The 14,265-nt window shown below is 39.9% G+C and overlaps 1 protein-coding gene and 1 long non-coding RNA gene across 5 annotated transcripts in view; one reads left to right on the top strand and one right to left on the bottom strand.

Moving 5' to 3' along the window:
- The window catches only part of MKLN1 (muskelin 1), a 453,286-nt gene that overhangs the window by 250,540 nt on the left and 188,481 nt on the right, over positions 1–14,265 (bottom strand). The window contains exon 1 of one of the 4 annotated variants that reach the window (XM_058297364.1): positions 4,899–5,057. The exons of the other annotated variants lie outside the window; for them this stretch is intronic. Coding sequence (XP_058153347.1) covers positions 4,899–4,996 — 98 coding nt within the window. The 5' untranslated portion in view covers positions 4,997–5,057. Of the gene's footprint in view, positions 1–4,898; positions 5,058–14,265 lie in introns of those variants that run through there. 4 annotated transcript variants of the gene reach the window in all.
- LOC101421016 (uncharacterized) overlaps positions 4,996–14,265 on the top strand; it is an 83,499-nt gene continuing 74,229 nt past the window's right edge. The window contains exon 1 of the long non-coding RNA XR_188561.5: positions 4,996–5,291. This is a non-coding gene — a long non-coding RNA (uncharacterized lncRNA). The remainder of the gene's footprint in view (positions 5,292–14,265) is intronic.

The following is a 14,265-nucleotide window of genomic DNA, read 5'->3' as shown; positions in this document are numbered from 1 at the left end:
TATTTCATAATACTTTTCTCCATACTGGATATTTTTATTTTTTGAACTTCTAAGATTCCTCAAATGAAAACACCAGAACTTTCAATGGACAGTAAGTTTTCCAATCTATGTCAATTTTTAATCTCAGATTTAGGGAAAAGTAAGGAAAAAAGGGTATAAGCGCCTCCAGTCTCCAGGGAGGTGAATGCCTCCAAACTAGAGATTCACAATCTGTGGGCTGAAGGACTTACGGAATTACTATAATGAGTCCTCAAACCCATATGTACAACAATCATTGTCTGCAGACCAAGTAAACAAAAATCTCCCAAAAATATAGATCTCTATGATAAATAAATTCATTTAAAAACTAAAATAAAGGGAGAAGGCAAAGAAATTATTGGGAGCAATGTCACTTTGGAATTATAAGCATTCTCTACACATCTCGAAGGACCTGTCCCTAACCAAGACCCTTTCTTAACCCCAAATCACTAAGGAAAATTCCAAAATAAGCCCAAGAGACATGGAAACAGTAGGAAAATAAGCTAATACCTTGAGTTAAACAATTTGGCATGTAGGAACTCATTATAAGTTTAAAATTTTTTCTGCAAGACAAACTCTCATTACTCAAAATGGCCACAAAAGAAGAAGCAAAACCAGAAAGCCTCAACATCCAATAATAGGAGACCAATTAAATTCCATAAAACCCTTAAATGGAATAAGTGTACCCATAAGAAACAGCAATACAGAAAAATATTTAATAACAAGGGGAAATATTTACTTCATATTAAGGAGGAAAAATAATACAGAACAGCAAACAAAAGACAATACCAATTTGGAAAACACATATAGACACAGAATAAGATCTAGAATGATATGTATCAAAACAATGATTTGTTATATTTAAGAGGTGGGAATAAGGGTAATTTTTATTTTATTTCTGTGGGTCTGTATTTTGGAAATATTTTATAATAAATTTGAGATATATATATTTTTTGTAATCAAAGAAAATACATATTCTTTTTTCAATGTAAAACTTTTAAAATTTATTTGTTTAAATAGTTGAAATAGATTTGCCTACAATCCTCATTGTCCAATCACATCACTCTTACTCTGAACTATGAATCACATGTTGACCATAGATCCGTCTTTGATTTTAAGTATTAAAGAAGACCAATGCACAGAAAAAAAGTACACACACTTAAAAATGCATCAAATTTTACTTCTAAATTAAGCTGTTCAATAATATGTAATCAGGATAATAATCGCTCCATATCAGTGAAACTACCTAATGTGTAAAAATATAATTCAAAGGTGCTCGCAGTTTTCACATTAATACATTAAACCCTAAATGCCAGGATAAAATACATGTTTTCCTCTCTACTGTTGTAATCTTCTATAGAAGTTCTTATCTGTACTCCCAATTAGGCACATTTTATAGCACGTAAAATATTGAAGCAGTTTTTGTAACAGAAGTCAGAAGGCCCAAAATCAGGATCCTAACTCTTATATTTTCAACTCCTGGACACAGGGCAAGTTTTTTACCTCTCTGAACCTCAGTTTCACCATTTGTAAAATAGAATGCTGTGAAATATTTATCTCATGGAGATTCTGTGAAGACTACATTAAAGAACACATGCTCTATGCTTGGCATAGTACCCAAGAATTTGAATGTACTTAATAGGTAGTAATTGTTATTAGGGCCACATTGCAACACCTTTAAAGTCAGAGACCCCATCAAACCTCTTGAAAACTATCTGACCTTGGGCAAGTTACTTAACCTCAGTTTCCTCAGCAGTAAAACAGATATAATACCAAACCCGCATTTTTGGGCTAAAAATTAAAACTATATATAAAAATCACCTTGCATACAGTAGATGTTCAATAAATTGTAGCTATCATATTTACTGGCTACAACAATAAACATTAGAGTATAGGGATTTGCCATTTGCGATTTTTTTTTAACATATAAGAATGTATGTAATTCCACGAATTATCATTTAAATACATGTATTTCTCTTAATTCCCAAACTAAGTGTAAATTTCAGAAAAAAAGAAAATATAGGCAGACTTTTTAAGTACACTAAAAAGGCCTCTTCATTAATTTTGAAGTAAAAATGTGTATCTATAGTTAGATCTGCTTTAACATTTTAAAGACAAAAATAAATCTAAAAGTGTTTTTCTTTTTCTGCCTTTAGGAGAAGGAACAAAAATTCTAAGTCCTTAGGAAAGCAAAAATCTGAATTTTTTTTATAACTTCATATACTGTTACACAAATGAAATATAAGTGCCTTGAACACAAGAACTCTTTTTAAATCTCTGACTTCCTGTACTATACTTAGTGCAGAAGCAGTAAAACCATGAACTGTGGAGATAGACTGCCTGGGTTCAAATGTTGGCTCCATATAGCCATGTGATCAGAGACAAATTAGCTTAATCTCTCTGTGCCTATTTCTACATCTGGAAAATGGGGATTCATCATAGGATTGCTGTGAGGATTAAATGAATTAAATTCCTTAGGATAGAGCCTAGCATACAGTCAGTACATTATAAGTGCTAACTATTTTTGTTACTGTTTTAACATATCCCCTCATAATGCCTAGATTTATGCCCGGAAATCAAGGAATACTTGCTACTTTTTTGTTGTTGTTTTGTTTTTGTTTGTTTTCGTCTTTTGAAATTTTCAAAAAACAGCTTTACTTAAAACTATAATTGTTTTGGAAGTAGGCTAACATGACTGCCACTTCTGGCAAAAGAACTTGCTGGAAAAGAGGATTTTAGGACAAAGGTAAGAAAAGTCAGTCCCTTTCTTTTATTTTCTGTCATAGAAAGTTTTTACATTCCTAACTGGTAACAGAAGTTCAGACCAAGAGTTCTGCAAATTAGGCACAGAACACACAGACCCAGCGCACATAAAACTCACAAACTCAAGTTCTACATTACACAAATATACTCAAAGAAACAAGTTCAAATTACTCTTCTATTATAATAGTTTAGTGCTTTAAAATAAAAACAAAACTACATATGTCACCAGAATATCAAGAGAATTAAATAAGATACTGGAAGTGAAAGTATTTGAAAGGTTAAATATGTGTTAAATACTATTTTATGAAAGTAACCAAGACACTTATAGCAGAGCTCTTAGAGGTTGTGATTTCCCCAATTTCAAAGAGTTGACTTCTTATACCAAAACTAGAGTTCCGTCCACTTCAAATCAAGAGCCAGGTAATGAGACACAAGTCAGAGTAAAATTGCCATCCACCTAAATCATGTCCTGCTTAACAGGTACTCTTCCTTTTGTACTCAACTCAGATGAGACTTGAGATATCCAAGTCTCAACAGGAGTACAATCTTAGAAATGGCTTAACTCGGAGGCCAAGAAAATGCTTTTACTGTTATTAAATCAAACAATGCCACTGCAATTTCCAACTGTGGTCCTAACCTGGGTATAGAAAAATGCTGAATATCTTCAGATTCAAGAACATATTAGCCCAGAAAATCAGAGGTCAAGTACCTAAGACCATATTCCAGTTAAACCAGCTGAGGTTTAGAAAATTATCTGGCGTACCCTCAAATTAAAAGTTGGTTCCAGCATCAATAAGGGACACAGCCATACAAGCAGCCATCAACAAGCCACACAGGCCACAGGTCACTTGGCACCCTTCACTGAACTAGATCCTACTGAAGAAGGCCTGACTGCCAACACTTGACCTGGTGATTAGGGCAATGAACTTGGAGTCAAGGGAGGCAAATTCTTCTAGTCACAGCTGCATTTTCAGATTTTTTACTGATCTGACTAGAGAAATCAAATTTGGGGAAATGTGACCGCAAATACAGGTGGAAAACTTCTTTAAGTATGCTTCACAGTTTGTCGCTTTTAGTTACATGAAGGTATGATATATAACTGGTTTGGTACATAAAAACATATTTCTGCTTGTGGGATGATGGTCTAGGAGAAGGAAAACTTTCTTCAGGGTCTTCATGGATGCTAAGCTTTTACCAGGCCAGTTTCCCCATCTGTACGGAAAATTGGAATTACACCTGCTCCTTCCCTCAAACATAAGCTAAAGATAAGTAAAATAAAACTAGAGAACGTACTTCCAGCATTTCAAACAGAAACTGGTACAGAAAACATGGTAGTAATATAATGGAACTCTTTTAAACACCTAAGTCAGGGATCCAAACCAAGTCGGTGTTGGAAGTCAAATTCAATAAAGTCAGACTTTTTTGTCTATATCTGAGCTGGAGGTAAGAAATTAGTCTGTGTCTAAAAAAAATCCATGTTCTAATAAGCCGTAATATAATGGAACTCTTCTGTAATGTCCTCCCTTTCCACTCATTTTTTTTCGGAATTTCTCTCACCACTTGGAAGGCTTCCTATGAGTTCCACAACTTTTCAGCCTTCCTTGACTTTTACCGCTCCTCTAGAGTTAATCACTTTTAATGACCCCGGAGAACGTCACTCCTTTTCTCTGCTTTACACTTTGTCCTAGAAGCACTCGACAGAACCGTCTCCTGTCGCCGGTCACCTTCGACGACCTTAGACTCTTCACTAGTTTGCCAGCCATTCGGACCCCGAAAGCTCCGAACCGTGCCCCACCTCCCTGAGCCGCCCACCCCCAAGCTCTCCTCAACCCTGAAATCCCTGGCGCAACAACACCAGGCTCCCTCTGCTCCGGCTCGCGCTCCGCACCGGCCACACACTCGCCAGGTCCTTCCGACCACGCTCTCGGGACCCTAACCCATCCAGGAGGCGGCAGCGGGCAACGCTCTCTGTGGCTGGACTGAGACTAGGAGGCCGCGCGTCCCCCTCACCAGGCCCCGCCTGGGCCTCTCAGCTCAGTTGCCCTCCATTACACCCCTGCTCCAGCCATGCTTAGACCAAAGAGTAAGACAGCACGAGCCCCGGGCGCGGTACATACTCAGGAAGGTAGGTGGAGGAGAAGGAGCTCCACTTGTGAAGCGCGTAGGGCAGAAGCCGGCACTCCGGCGCCGCAGCGACAGCCCCGCCAGCCGCCATCTTGTCAGCACCTTAGCGGCCGCCACCGACCGCCGGCCGCGCCGGGAGGCGGGGTGGGGGCGTGGCCTGCTGTTAAAGGGGCTGCGGCCCAAGGCAGCAGTCCCTCCTTTCTCGCAACTTGAGCCCCGAGTGTCGGTGGCAACCCAGCGCCCGAGGGCGCGCCAGTCTTCAATTCTACCCTAGGTTTTCCTACGCTGAATCCACTGATCGCTATGACTAGCCGAACCTGGGACTGAGGGGCTTTTCAGTGGGGCTTCGAGCGGAGCGGCGCAAAGAACTATTCTTACAAGCAGAGGTAAGGAAACACCCAAAAATAGGAAAAGATAAAAATTGTGGTTATGGGGTGGGAAGGGAAAATGAGAAGACGAATTCCGACTTTGGGAAACTACTGCCTTATTTAGTTCATAAATATTTTACGAAAACAGCACTAAAGGGAACTGGAGTGGAAGAGCTAACGTCTTTTTCTTCAGAAGTTGTCCTTGTTGTAAGAACTGTACGCTATTCCAGAGTCCCTATTTTCCAACCATGTTGACAGGAAAAGTAAACGCTCATGTCCTCTTAAGCTGTTCTGTTTTCAGCCTTTGACGCCCTTCATTGTAAACATTTGTTGTGAACTTCTCATACAAAGCTTGTGGAATTGGTTTGCTTAGTATTACGTTCACTCCCATACCAGAAAAGTCTTTTACAGAATTGGGAAGCTGGATGTCATCATTTTTCCAGTGGGTAAATCTGCCCACCTTGAACTCTGAACTCTGACAGAAATTTAGACCGAAAGTTCCCAGAGGAGTCAAGGGTGGTTAAGAAAAAGACCATTCCTTTTTTTTTTTTTTTCACTTCATCCTTGGTAATACTCTTTGCTCTAAAATCTGCTTTGTCTGATCTTTTTTTTTTTAAGATTTATTTTTCTCCCTTGCCCCCCGCCCCAGTTGTCTGCTCTGTGTCCATTCGCTGTGTGTTCTTCTGTGTCCGCTTGTATTCTTGTCAGCGGCACTGGCAATCTGTCTCTTTTTGTTGCGTCATCTGGCTGTGTCAGCTCTCCATTTGTGCAGCCCCACTTCTGGGCAGGCTGCACTTTTTTCACTCTGGGCAGCTCTCGTTACAGGGCACACTCCTTGCACATAGGGCTTCCCTATACAGGGGACACCCCTACATGGCACAGCACTCCTTGCGCACATCAGTACTGCGAGTGGGCCTGCTCATCACACAGGTCAGGAGGCCCGGGGTTTGAACCTTGAACCTCCCATGTGGTAGGCAGATGCTCTATCTGTTGAGCCAAATCCGCTTCCCTACCATTCCTTTTTCATAGAGGGAATTATAATCCTCGTGGCTGAATGTAATATGGACATCATACCAATGTCTTATCTAAAAGAAGACACTTGGACTAAATATCTGGCAGCTTTAGATTATGCTCCCATCCAGTACCTATTTCTCGGATTTGCATATTTATTTCTTGGTTTAAGCACTGCAATTACTGAAGTAAGGGTTACTCATTGTCTTATGAGATTGGACTCCTGCAAGCCTGGACAGTATCATCATCACCATGTAACAGATGGAAAAACTCAAGCAGTGAGTTTCTTAGTAAATGACCAAGTGAGTTAAAACACCTCAATAATGTATTATTTTCCCATTATAATCATTAACCTATCCTTGCTCTAATCTTTTTCCAACTTCCTATTTATATAGGGGGAAAACTTAGTAGTGACCTCTTCTAGGATATCAGATCAAGAATGCCAAACAAAAAGGTCACATGTATGTTAACCTTAAAATTACATGTGCTTTGAATATTGCAGCATGTTGTCTGATCTAAGGGAATTTCCACGTTGGGAAAGTATTTATTCCTTGAGGGAGTGCTATAACTCCAATAACTTGAGTTGGGGAATTGACAAAGACAAAGCTTAAGGTGGGGTAAAGAGTGGCAGTGGGAGATAGCCAGAGGGGTTTAGTCTCAGAGATGATAGTGGTTATATTTAGGGGGAAATGAAATATTTTAAAGAAGATTAAGATAATGATGCAGTTCAATTAGTTTTGGGTCCAAGATTTACTAATTATACCTCTTATCTTAAAATAAGTAAAGTCCTTTTTCTTTCCAGACATGGAGTTATAGCTGTTGAGTGGTATTTTTAAAAACACACATATAGGGAGCAGATGTGGCTCAAGCAGTTAAGCACCTGCCTCCCAAATGAGAGGTCCCAGGTTTCACTTCCAAGTTCCTTCTGAAAACAAAACAAAACAAAACAAAAAAAGCAAGCAAAACAAATGATAAAGCCAACTCAGGAAAGCCTATGTGGCTCAGTGGTTGAACACTGGCTTCCCACATACAAGGTGCCAGGTTCAATCCTTAGCCCTTGGAACCTCAAAAACGCAAACAAAATACATATAAATCAGTTTTCATTCTTTAACAGAAGCCCTTCATAATGTGGCCTTGATTATATCTCCAGCCTTCTCTCCTTCTTTATCTTCTGCACTTTTTACTCCAGCCACAACTAATTAACACACTGAATTAGCTTCTAGTAGGTTCTGTGGTCTTTCTGGCCTGTAGAGCTTTGTCTAAGCCAAACCCCCATACTTCACCTGGCTAATTCCTGTTCATCCTTCTGATTATTTCAACTGGAAAAGCATTCCTCATCACCTCTTTGGGGGTTAGGTACCATTTTCTACATTCTCTTAGCACCCCGAGTTCCCCTCCTTATCTTAGTAAACATTACAGTACATTTTAATTGCATCTTTATTTTTCTTTCTCTCCCTAAACTATAAGTCCCATGAAGACAGGAATTATGCATATCATGTTCACAGTTGAATCCTCAGTTCATTTATAGTGTCTGGCACATGGTAGATGCTCAATAGATATTTACTGAGGAATAAATGAATTGTGCTAAAACTTTTAGGATACAAAAGAAAAAGAATACCAGGACTTCTTAGACTGCAAGTATGTAACCCTCAGGAGAATATAAGGATCCAGGATAGCATGGCTTTCATACAGCACAAGTTTCACAAATGGTAGAACCATTTAAAGCATTCATACGTTAACAAAAATACAGAGATATATCATGGTACTTGTTTTAGTTTGCTAAAAGCTGCCAAAATCAATATACTAGAAATGGCTTTTACAATGGTGGTTTACTAGGTTGCTAGCTTACAGTTCCAAAGCTGAAAAAAGTGTCCACATCAAGGCATCATAAGGTAACAATCTCTCCCCAACCAGCTGCAGGTGACCCTGGACTCCTCTGTCACAAGAGAAGACACATCAGCATCTGCTGATCTCTGCCTTCTCCTCTGGGCTCTGTTGCTTTCAGCTTTGGGCTGTTACATCTGTGGCTTTCTCTCTCTGTTTCTGTGTATTCTTCTCTGAGCATCTGTGTCTTTCTCCATATTCATCCCCTTTGTAAGGGACTCAAGAGGATTAAGATCCACCCTGGGTCACTCATTCCTGAAGTAATCTAATCAAAGATCCCACCTACAGTAGGTTCACACCCACAGGAATGGATTAGCTCTAAGTACATAATCTTTTCTGGGGTCCATAAAAGCCTCAAACTACCCTAACACTGAACTCCAAATTTGTGTAAATATTAACATAAATTAGGAGACTAAAGAAATTTCAAATGTGCATGACACTGCTAAATGACTAGACCCTTAGAACTCTTAGGGTACATCTTTACTCTCCTCTGCCTTTGGGGCATTGCATTAAGTCACTGTGGGTTATTGTAAAGATAAACATGGAAAGCCTGGTAACTGTCTGCAGCCAGGTAGTCCCTCTGATTCTCCCACCCTTCCAAGGTTGGAATATATTTACAGCCTCATTGAGAACTAGACAATGGCTCTTCATTTTTCAGGATTAACGGCAGCTATGGTGATACAACAGCTTCAATGACCCAGTCATCTTGTCATTACCCCAGAGGCAATCAGTCTTTACTCCCTGATGCCTTCTCAGTATGCTTTTCATATTAATTACTTCCCAGAGACAATAACTGGTTGTGTTTGGGGTTTGTCTCCATCCACTATCCTTTCATTCAAGAAAAATCCACTGTGAGCTTCTGATATGGCAGGCCCTGCTCGAGATACTATAGAGACGGGGTAAACAGAAAAGTCAGATCCAGACCCTGCTTTCTTGGAGCTTACGTTCTTGTGGGGAAATATATAATAAACCTGATAAACCAATAATTCATCTAGATAATTCTAGACTCTGAAAAGTTCTAAGAAGATACTAAACCAAGGTAATATTTAGATTGGATGGAAAAGGAAAACCTCTTTAAAAAGGTAATATTAGAGCAAATACCTGTGTAATGGGAAAGGGCAAGCATGCAAAGTCTGAGAAAACAATCCAGACAGAGTGAATAAGCAAGAAAGAAGATGGTGTGTCCCAAGAATAGAAAATTGCTGGAGCATAGTGACGGAAGTAGAGAGTGGAGTCAGAACAGGCACGGCCTTCGAGTTATGGTAAAGAGTCATTCTCAGCATAGAAATGTGAAGAGGAGACCTTTGCAGCATTCAAGTGCTGTAGTAATAGATCCAATTTACATTTTTAATAGATCACTCTGACTACAATACAGAAAAAGGGCTGGAAAGAAACAAGAGTTAAAGCCAGGTGACCTGATAGGAGGTTATTATAGTAGTCTAGGCAAGAAATAATGGTGGCTTTGACTAGAGTGGTAGCAGAGGAGATAGAAAGAAGTGGTTGAATTAGTACATATTTTGGAAGTTAAGCCAATTAGACTTGCTGATGAGGGAAGGTAAAGAATAGAAAAGGGAGGGTAGGAATAAGGAAAAGTCAAGGAGGATAGAGTTTGAGGTTTATACCCCTGAGTGGATGGTGATGTTCTTATTGAGGGGAATATTCAAAATTAGAACAGGTTTGAGTTGTAATGAATCAAGAGAGTCAGTTTGAATGTATTCTTTTATAAGAGATGAATAATAGATAATGAGGTGGAAATGCTTAGTATCCAATATGGGGGACCTACACTGATCATAATCTTTTATCAAACCACCTCACAGGCATTTGACCTCCTTCATATTTACCCAATCAGTGGTTGCTTTTTTTGGCTGGGTCAGTCAATTTTTCTCTGAGTAGCAGAGTCACTATTGTTCAAGATATAGCAGCTCTAGAGAGAAAAAGGCATCTGCGACAGTCTTTCTCAGAAGGAGACATACAGAAACAGGAATAGTCTAGGGAAAGAATCCTAGAATATATTTTGAAGATCTTAGTTTCAGTCCCAGGTCTGCTATTTTTCTAGCTATGTGACCTTTGGGAAGTCACTTTAACGTCTTTGTACCTTGTTTTCCACTTTTATAAATTAAATTTAATATTTCTATCTATTTACAAGGGGGTGGGGGATTGAAGAGCAAGTGAAGGAAGAAAATAGTTATGGAGTGCCCAGCCTATCTTCTATGAAATAACATAAGTTCTCACTTCTCAAAGCAACTAAGAAAGATAAGAGAGAAATATTCCCTTTTTCACAAATGAGAAAAATAAGACTCAGAAAGATTCAATAAGTATTTGTTATCTTCTGTTTGCCCAGATATGTGGGAGGGATGAGATTGGGGTAGCCGTTCCTCTGATTCCCTGCCTTTAAGGTCATTATGAGCTTACTAGCTCTTTTAACCAAAGGTCACAAATATTCTCAAATATGCTCTCTTCACAGTTCTCTCTGATTTTGTGGTCCAGGAGCCATTCCTTCCCCTTGTTCCCTTCGGTTTCCCTATAGTCTTCTCATTCCTCTGCAAGTAGTCCCTTTATTAAACTCACCAAATTGCCCAGTTTGAACATGTCATTTGTTTCTAACTGGAACCCATGACTGACAAAATAGCTCATCTAACAAGACATAGCTAGTGAGTGATAGAGTCAGAATCTCTGGTTGTTTGATCATGTTACACTTCTTAAATGAATTAATAAATGGGAAAAGGTTTAATAAACTGTAAAGTACTTTTCAAATGTAAGATATTGTCAAGGAGAAAAGATCATCAGAACCCAAAAGCCAAGCAAACAATGCTGACTTTATTTACTTGCAGGCAAAGGAACACACCAATTGGTTGAGGGGAAACTTGCGTGTTATTAAGTGATAGGAAGGGGAATTCATGGTTGCTACACTAATTAAGTATTAAAATTAAAACACTAGATAATCCAGAATATGCCCATAGCTCTGTACATGATTGGTCAAAACAAGCCCTATAATTCATTGGTTGTGAGAAAAATCTTCAGACAGGTCCAGGAAGGGTCTTGTTTTACCAGAGGCACTTAAAGTTCATGGTTTCTTTAACAGCTTGAGCTGGTTAGGACAGTATTCAGTATTCATTATGCTGTCTCATAGTCAAGCTCTGCTATAAATGGAAAAATCTTCCCTTTTCAATATTATTATTTAACAGATGAAGAAACTAATGCCCAAATATGTCAGTTGTCATTCCTAAGCTCACTTGCCCAACTGTGCCATTCACGCTCTGAATCTAGAACCTAAGTCCCTAGTTCTCAGTCATTTTTCCCTAATGTACTTAATGGGAACTTTTTTAGGTCTCCACCTACATTATTTCTCTTTAAAACCTCTGTAACTAGCATATAAAAGGTACTCAAGAAATATTTCCTGAGTTGAATCTCTTAGTCCCTCCTGAATTTCTTCCACACATTTATGATTAATTTAAAAAATAAAAAGTGTTTGTTTAGGGATCATCAATAGATCAGAAGACTGGAAAGATTAAAAATATAGGGGCTGTCAGTCCATTTTCAGTCAATAATGAAGACAATTACCATGGGGATTAAAAGACTGAGTGTGCATCATCTCAATTAATCCTGACAACAGCCCTACAAGTAAGCTGAGCTTCTTGGGGGTTAATATTTGCCAAATTCTTATCCTACTCTGCCTCCTTAACATGGCTCAATTGTAAGCATTCCAAGTATCGTCCAGAGTCAGGATTCAGAAAGCCAAGAGAAGGGATCTCTAATGTATTCCTAAGGCTATTCCTCAGGCTACCTCAATTTTATTTCTGTTCTCTAATGGTTCTGCTATTAACTCATTTCAGCTGTAATTGTTTGAAGTCATTTCTTTGTGCACAGAACTGCCAAAAGGATCAGATGAAAAGCATAGAATACCAAGGGTTTTGTTTGATAAATAAGAGGGTATCTCTTTTATTTTTCTCGGATGAAGGACTTGAGCCCTGCCCCAGTGGGGCCTTTTTCCAAATCACAGGTTAACAGTGAAACTGTTCAGGTATGAAGCTAAGGTCTGTCTTCTTCCAGGAGGTGGCAGCAGCAGCAGCTATAGGCTGCTGGAGAAATCAGAATTCATCCATTTTCCTGTTGGCATCCAAACCTAGACATTCATGGTCCCAGAGACTTTGTCCCTCCCTTGGTTTGCTGATCTCGGTTGGAGCTGGGGCACAGGAAGTACTGGATCTGGCAATGATTCCTTATGATTCCTTCTAAGTGTCTAGTTTTCTTTGTTTGTAAGCACTTTGGTCTGAGCTGTGACCTTGAAGCGTATGTGAAGAAGGAACAGGAAATCTCAGGCAAGGGAAAAGAGCTTCCAAAAGAAATAGTGATTTAAACATACCACATCCACACAAGCGTAAATCCAAAGGACCCCAATTTATCGTGTAGTGCCTTACAAAGAATATGGATTTTAAACCTGGCCTCCCTACTATCAGCCAGCTGATCTTGTCATTGAATCTCTCAGTGCTGCAATTTGGTCACCCACCCAGTGTGGCTCTTCATTTTTAAATTATGAGTTACTTCACTTTTATTTTCTAGATTAAGTATGGATGGGCCTTCACCCTTCCAGAATTTTAAAAATCTCAGACAAAACAAAACAGTACTGGTTCCAAGTTAATCCCAGGTGAGCCTATATCCTGGTTTGGCAAACATTGCCAATTGCACAGGAAGTGGGCAGGAATCCCAGGAAAGGTCTGAACACCACACAATTATAAATGAACTGTCAACTGCTGGGAGTTGCTTTGCAAATTACCACATCTAAATGAAGCTGACAAAATGATATTTCAAAAAGAAATTAGGGAAACGGACTTGGCCCAGTGGTTAGGGCGTCCGTCTACCATATGGGAGGTCCGCGGTTCAAACCCCGGGCCTCCTTGACCCGTGTGGAGCTGGCCATGCGCAGCGCTGATGCGCTCAGGGAGTGCCGTGCCACACAAGGGTGTCCCCCGCGTGGGGGAGCCCCACGTGCAAGGAGTGCGCCCGTGAGGAAAGCTACCCAGCGTGAAAAGAAAGTGCAGCCTGCCCAGGAATGGCGCCGCTCACACTTCCCGTGCCGCTGAGGACAACAGAAGCGGACAAAGAAACAAGATGCAGCAAATAGACACCAAGAACAGACCAGACAACCAGGGGAGGGGGGGAAATTAAATAAATAAATGAATCTTTAAAAAAAAAAAACAACATTTATTAAAAAAAAGAAAAAGAAATTAACACTGATTCCTAGTGTATTTGGAACGAAAAGGTCTTTTGAGAAGAGTGAAATTGGCCCAGAAAAAAAGTATCCCAGCTGTCCAGGTAGAAACATTTGAGGTTTAGGGGATTTTAAGTCAGGATCTTTCAATGCTTTTCTTCATCGCCATAGTCAAGGGTGTTTCAGAGGGAGGAGATAGAACTAGTTCCTCTTATTTTCTCCTGCTTCATCTCACATTCTTGAGTTGCTGAAATTTACACCTATTCATTCAATTAAATACTTATTGGGCATCTACTATATGCCAAGTGCTGGGAATGCATCTGGTGATTAAGAAGCTAACAATGGGGAAACGGACTTTGGCCCAGTGGTTAGGGCGCCCGTCTACCACACGGGAGGTCCACGGTTCAAGCCCCGGGCCTCCTTGACCCGTGTGGAGCTGGCCCATGCGCAGTGCTGATGCGCGCAAGGAATGCCCTGCCCCCACGCGCAAGGAGTGCGGCCATAAGGAGAGCCGCCCAGCGGGAAGGAGGGAGCAGCCTGCCGAGGAATGGCGCCGCCCACACTTCCCGAGCCGCTGACGACAACAGAAGCGGACAAAGAAACAAAACGCAGCAAAAAGACACAGAAAACAGACAACCGGGGGAGGGGAGGGGAATTAAATAAAATAAAAATTTTAAAAAAAAATCTAAAAAAAAAAAAAAAAAGAAGCTAACAATGAAGTAGCCAGATGTTAAATGAGTTAATACATATAAAGCATTCAGATTGTAGTCGGTGCTGGGTTTAAGATATATGTAGGGGATTTGAATCTCTGGACTGATAATATGACACCCAGGCCCAGAGCCTCAACAGACTTCAGCTCCTACACTTTGATTTATTGGACTTACTCCA

The sequence above is a fragment of the Dasypus novemcinctus genome, chromosome 5, assembly GCF_030445035.2.
Source record: "Dasypus novemcinctus isolate mDasNov1 chromosome 5, mDasNov1.1.hap2, whole genome shotgun sequence".
Taxonomy (NCBI): Eukaryota; Metazoa; Chordata; class Mammalia; order Cingulata; family Dasypodidae; genus Dasypus; species Dasypus novemcinctus.
This window is presented reverse-complemented; position numbering and strand designations above follow the sequence as displayed.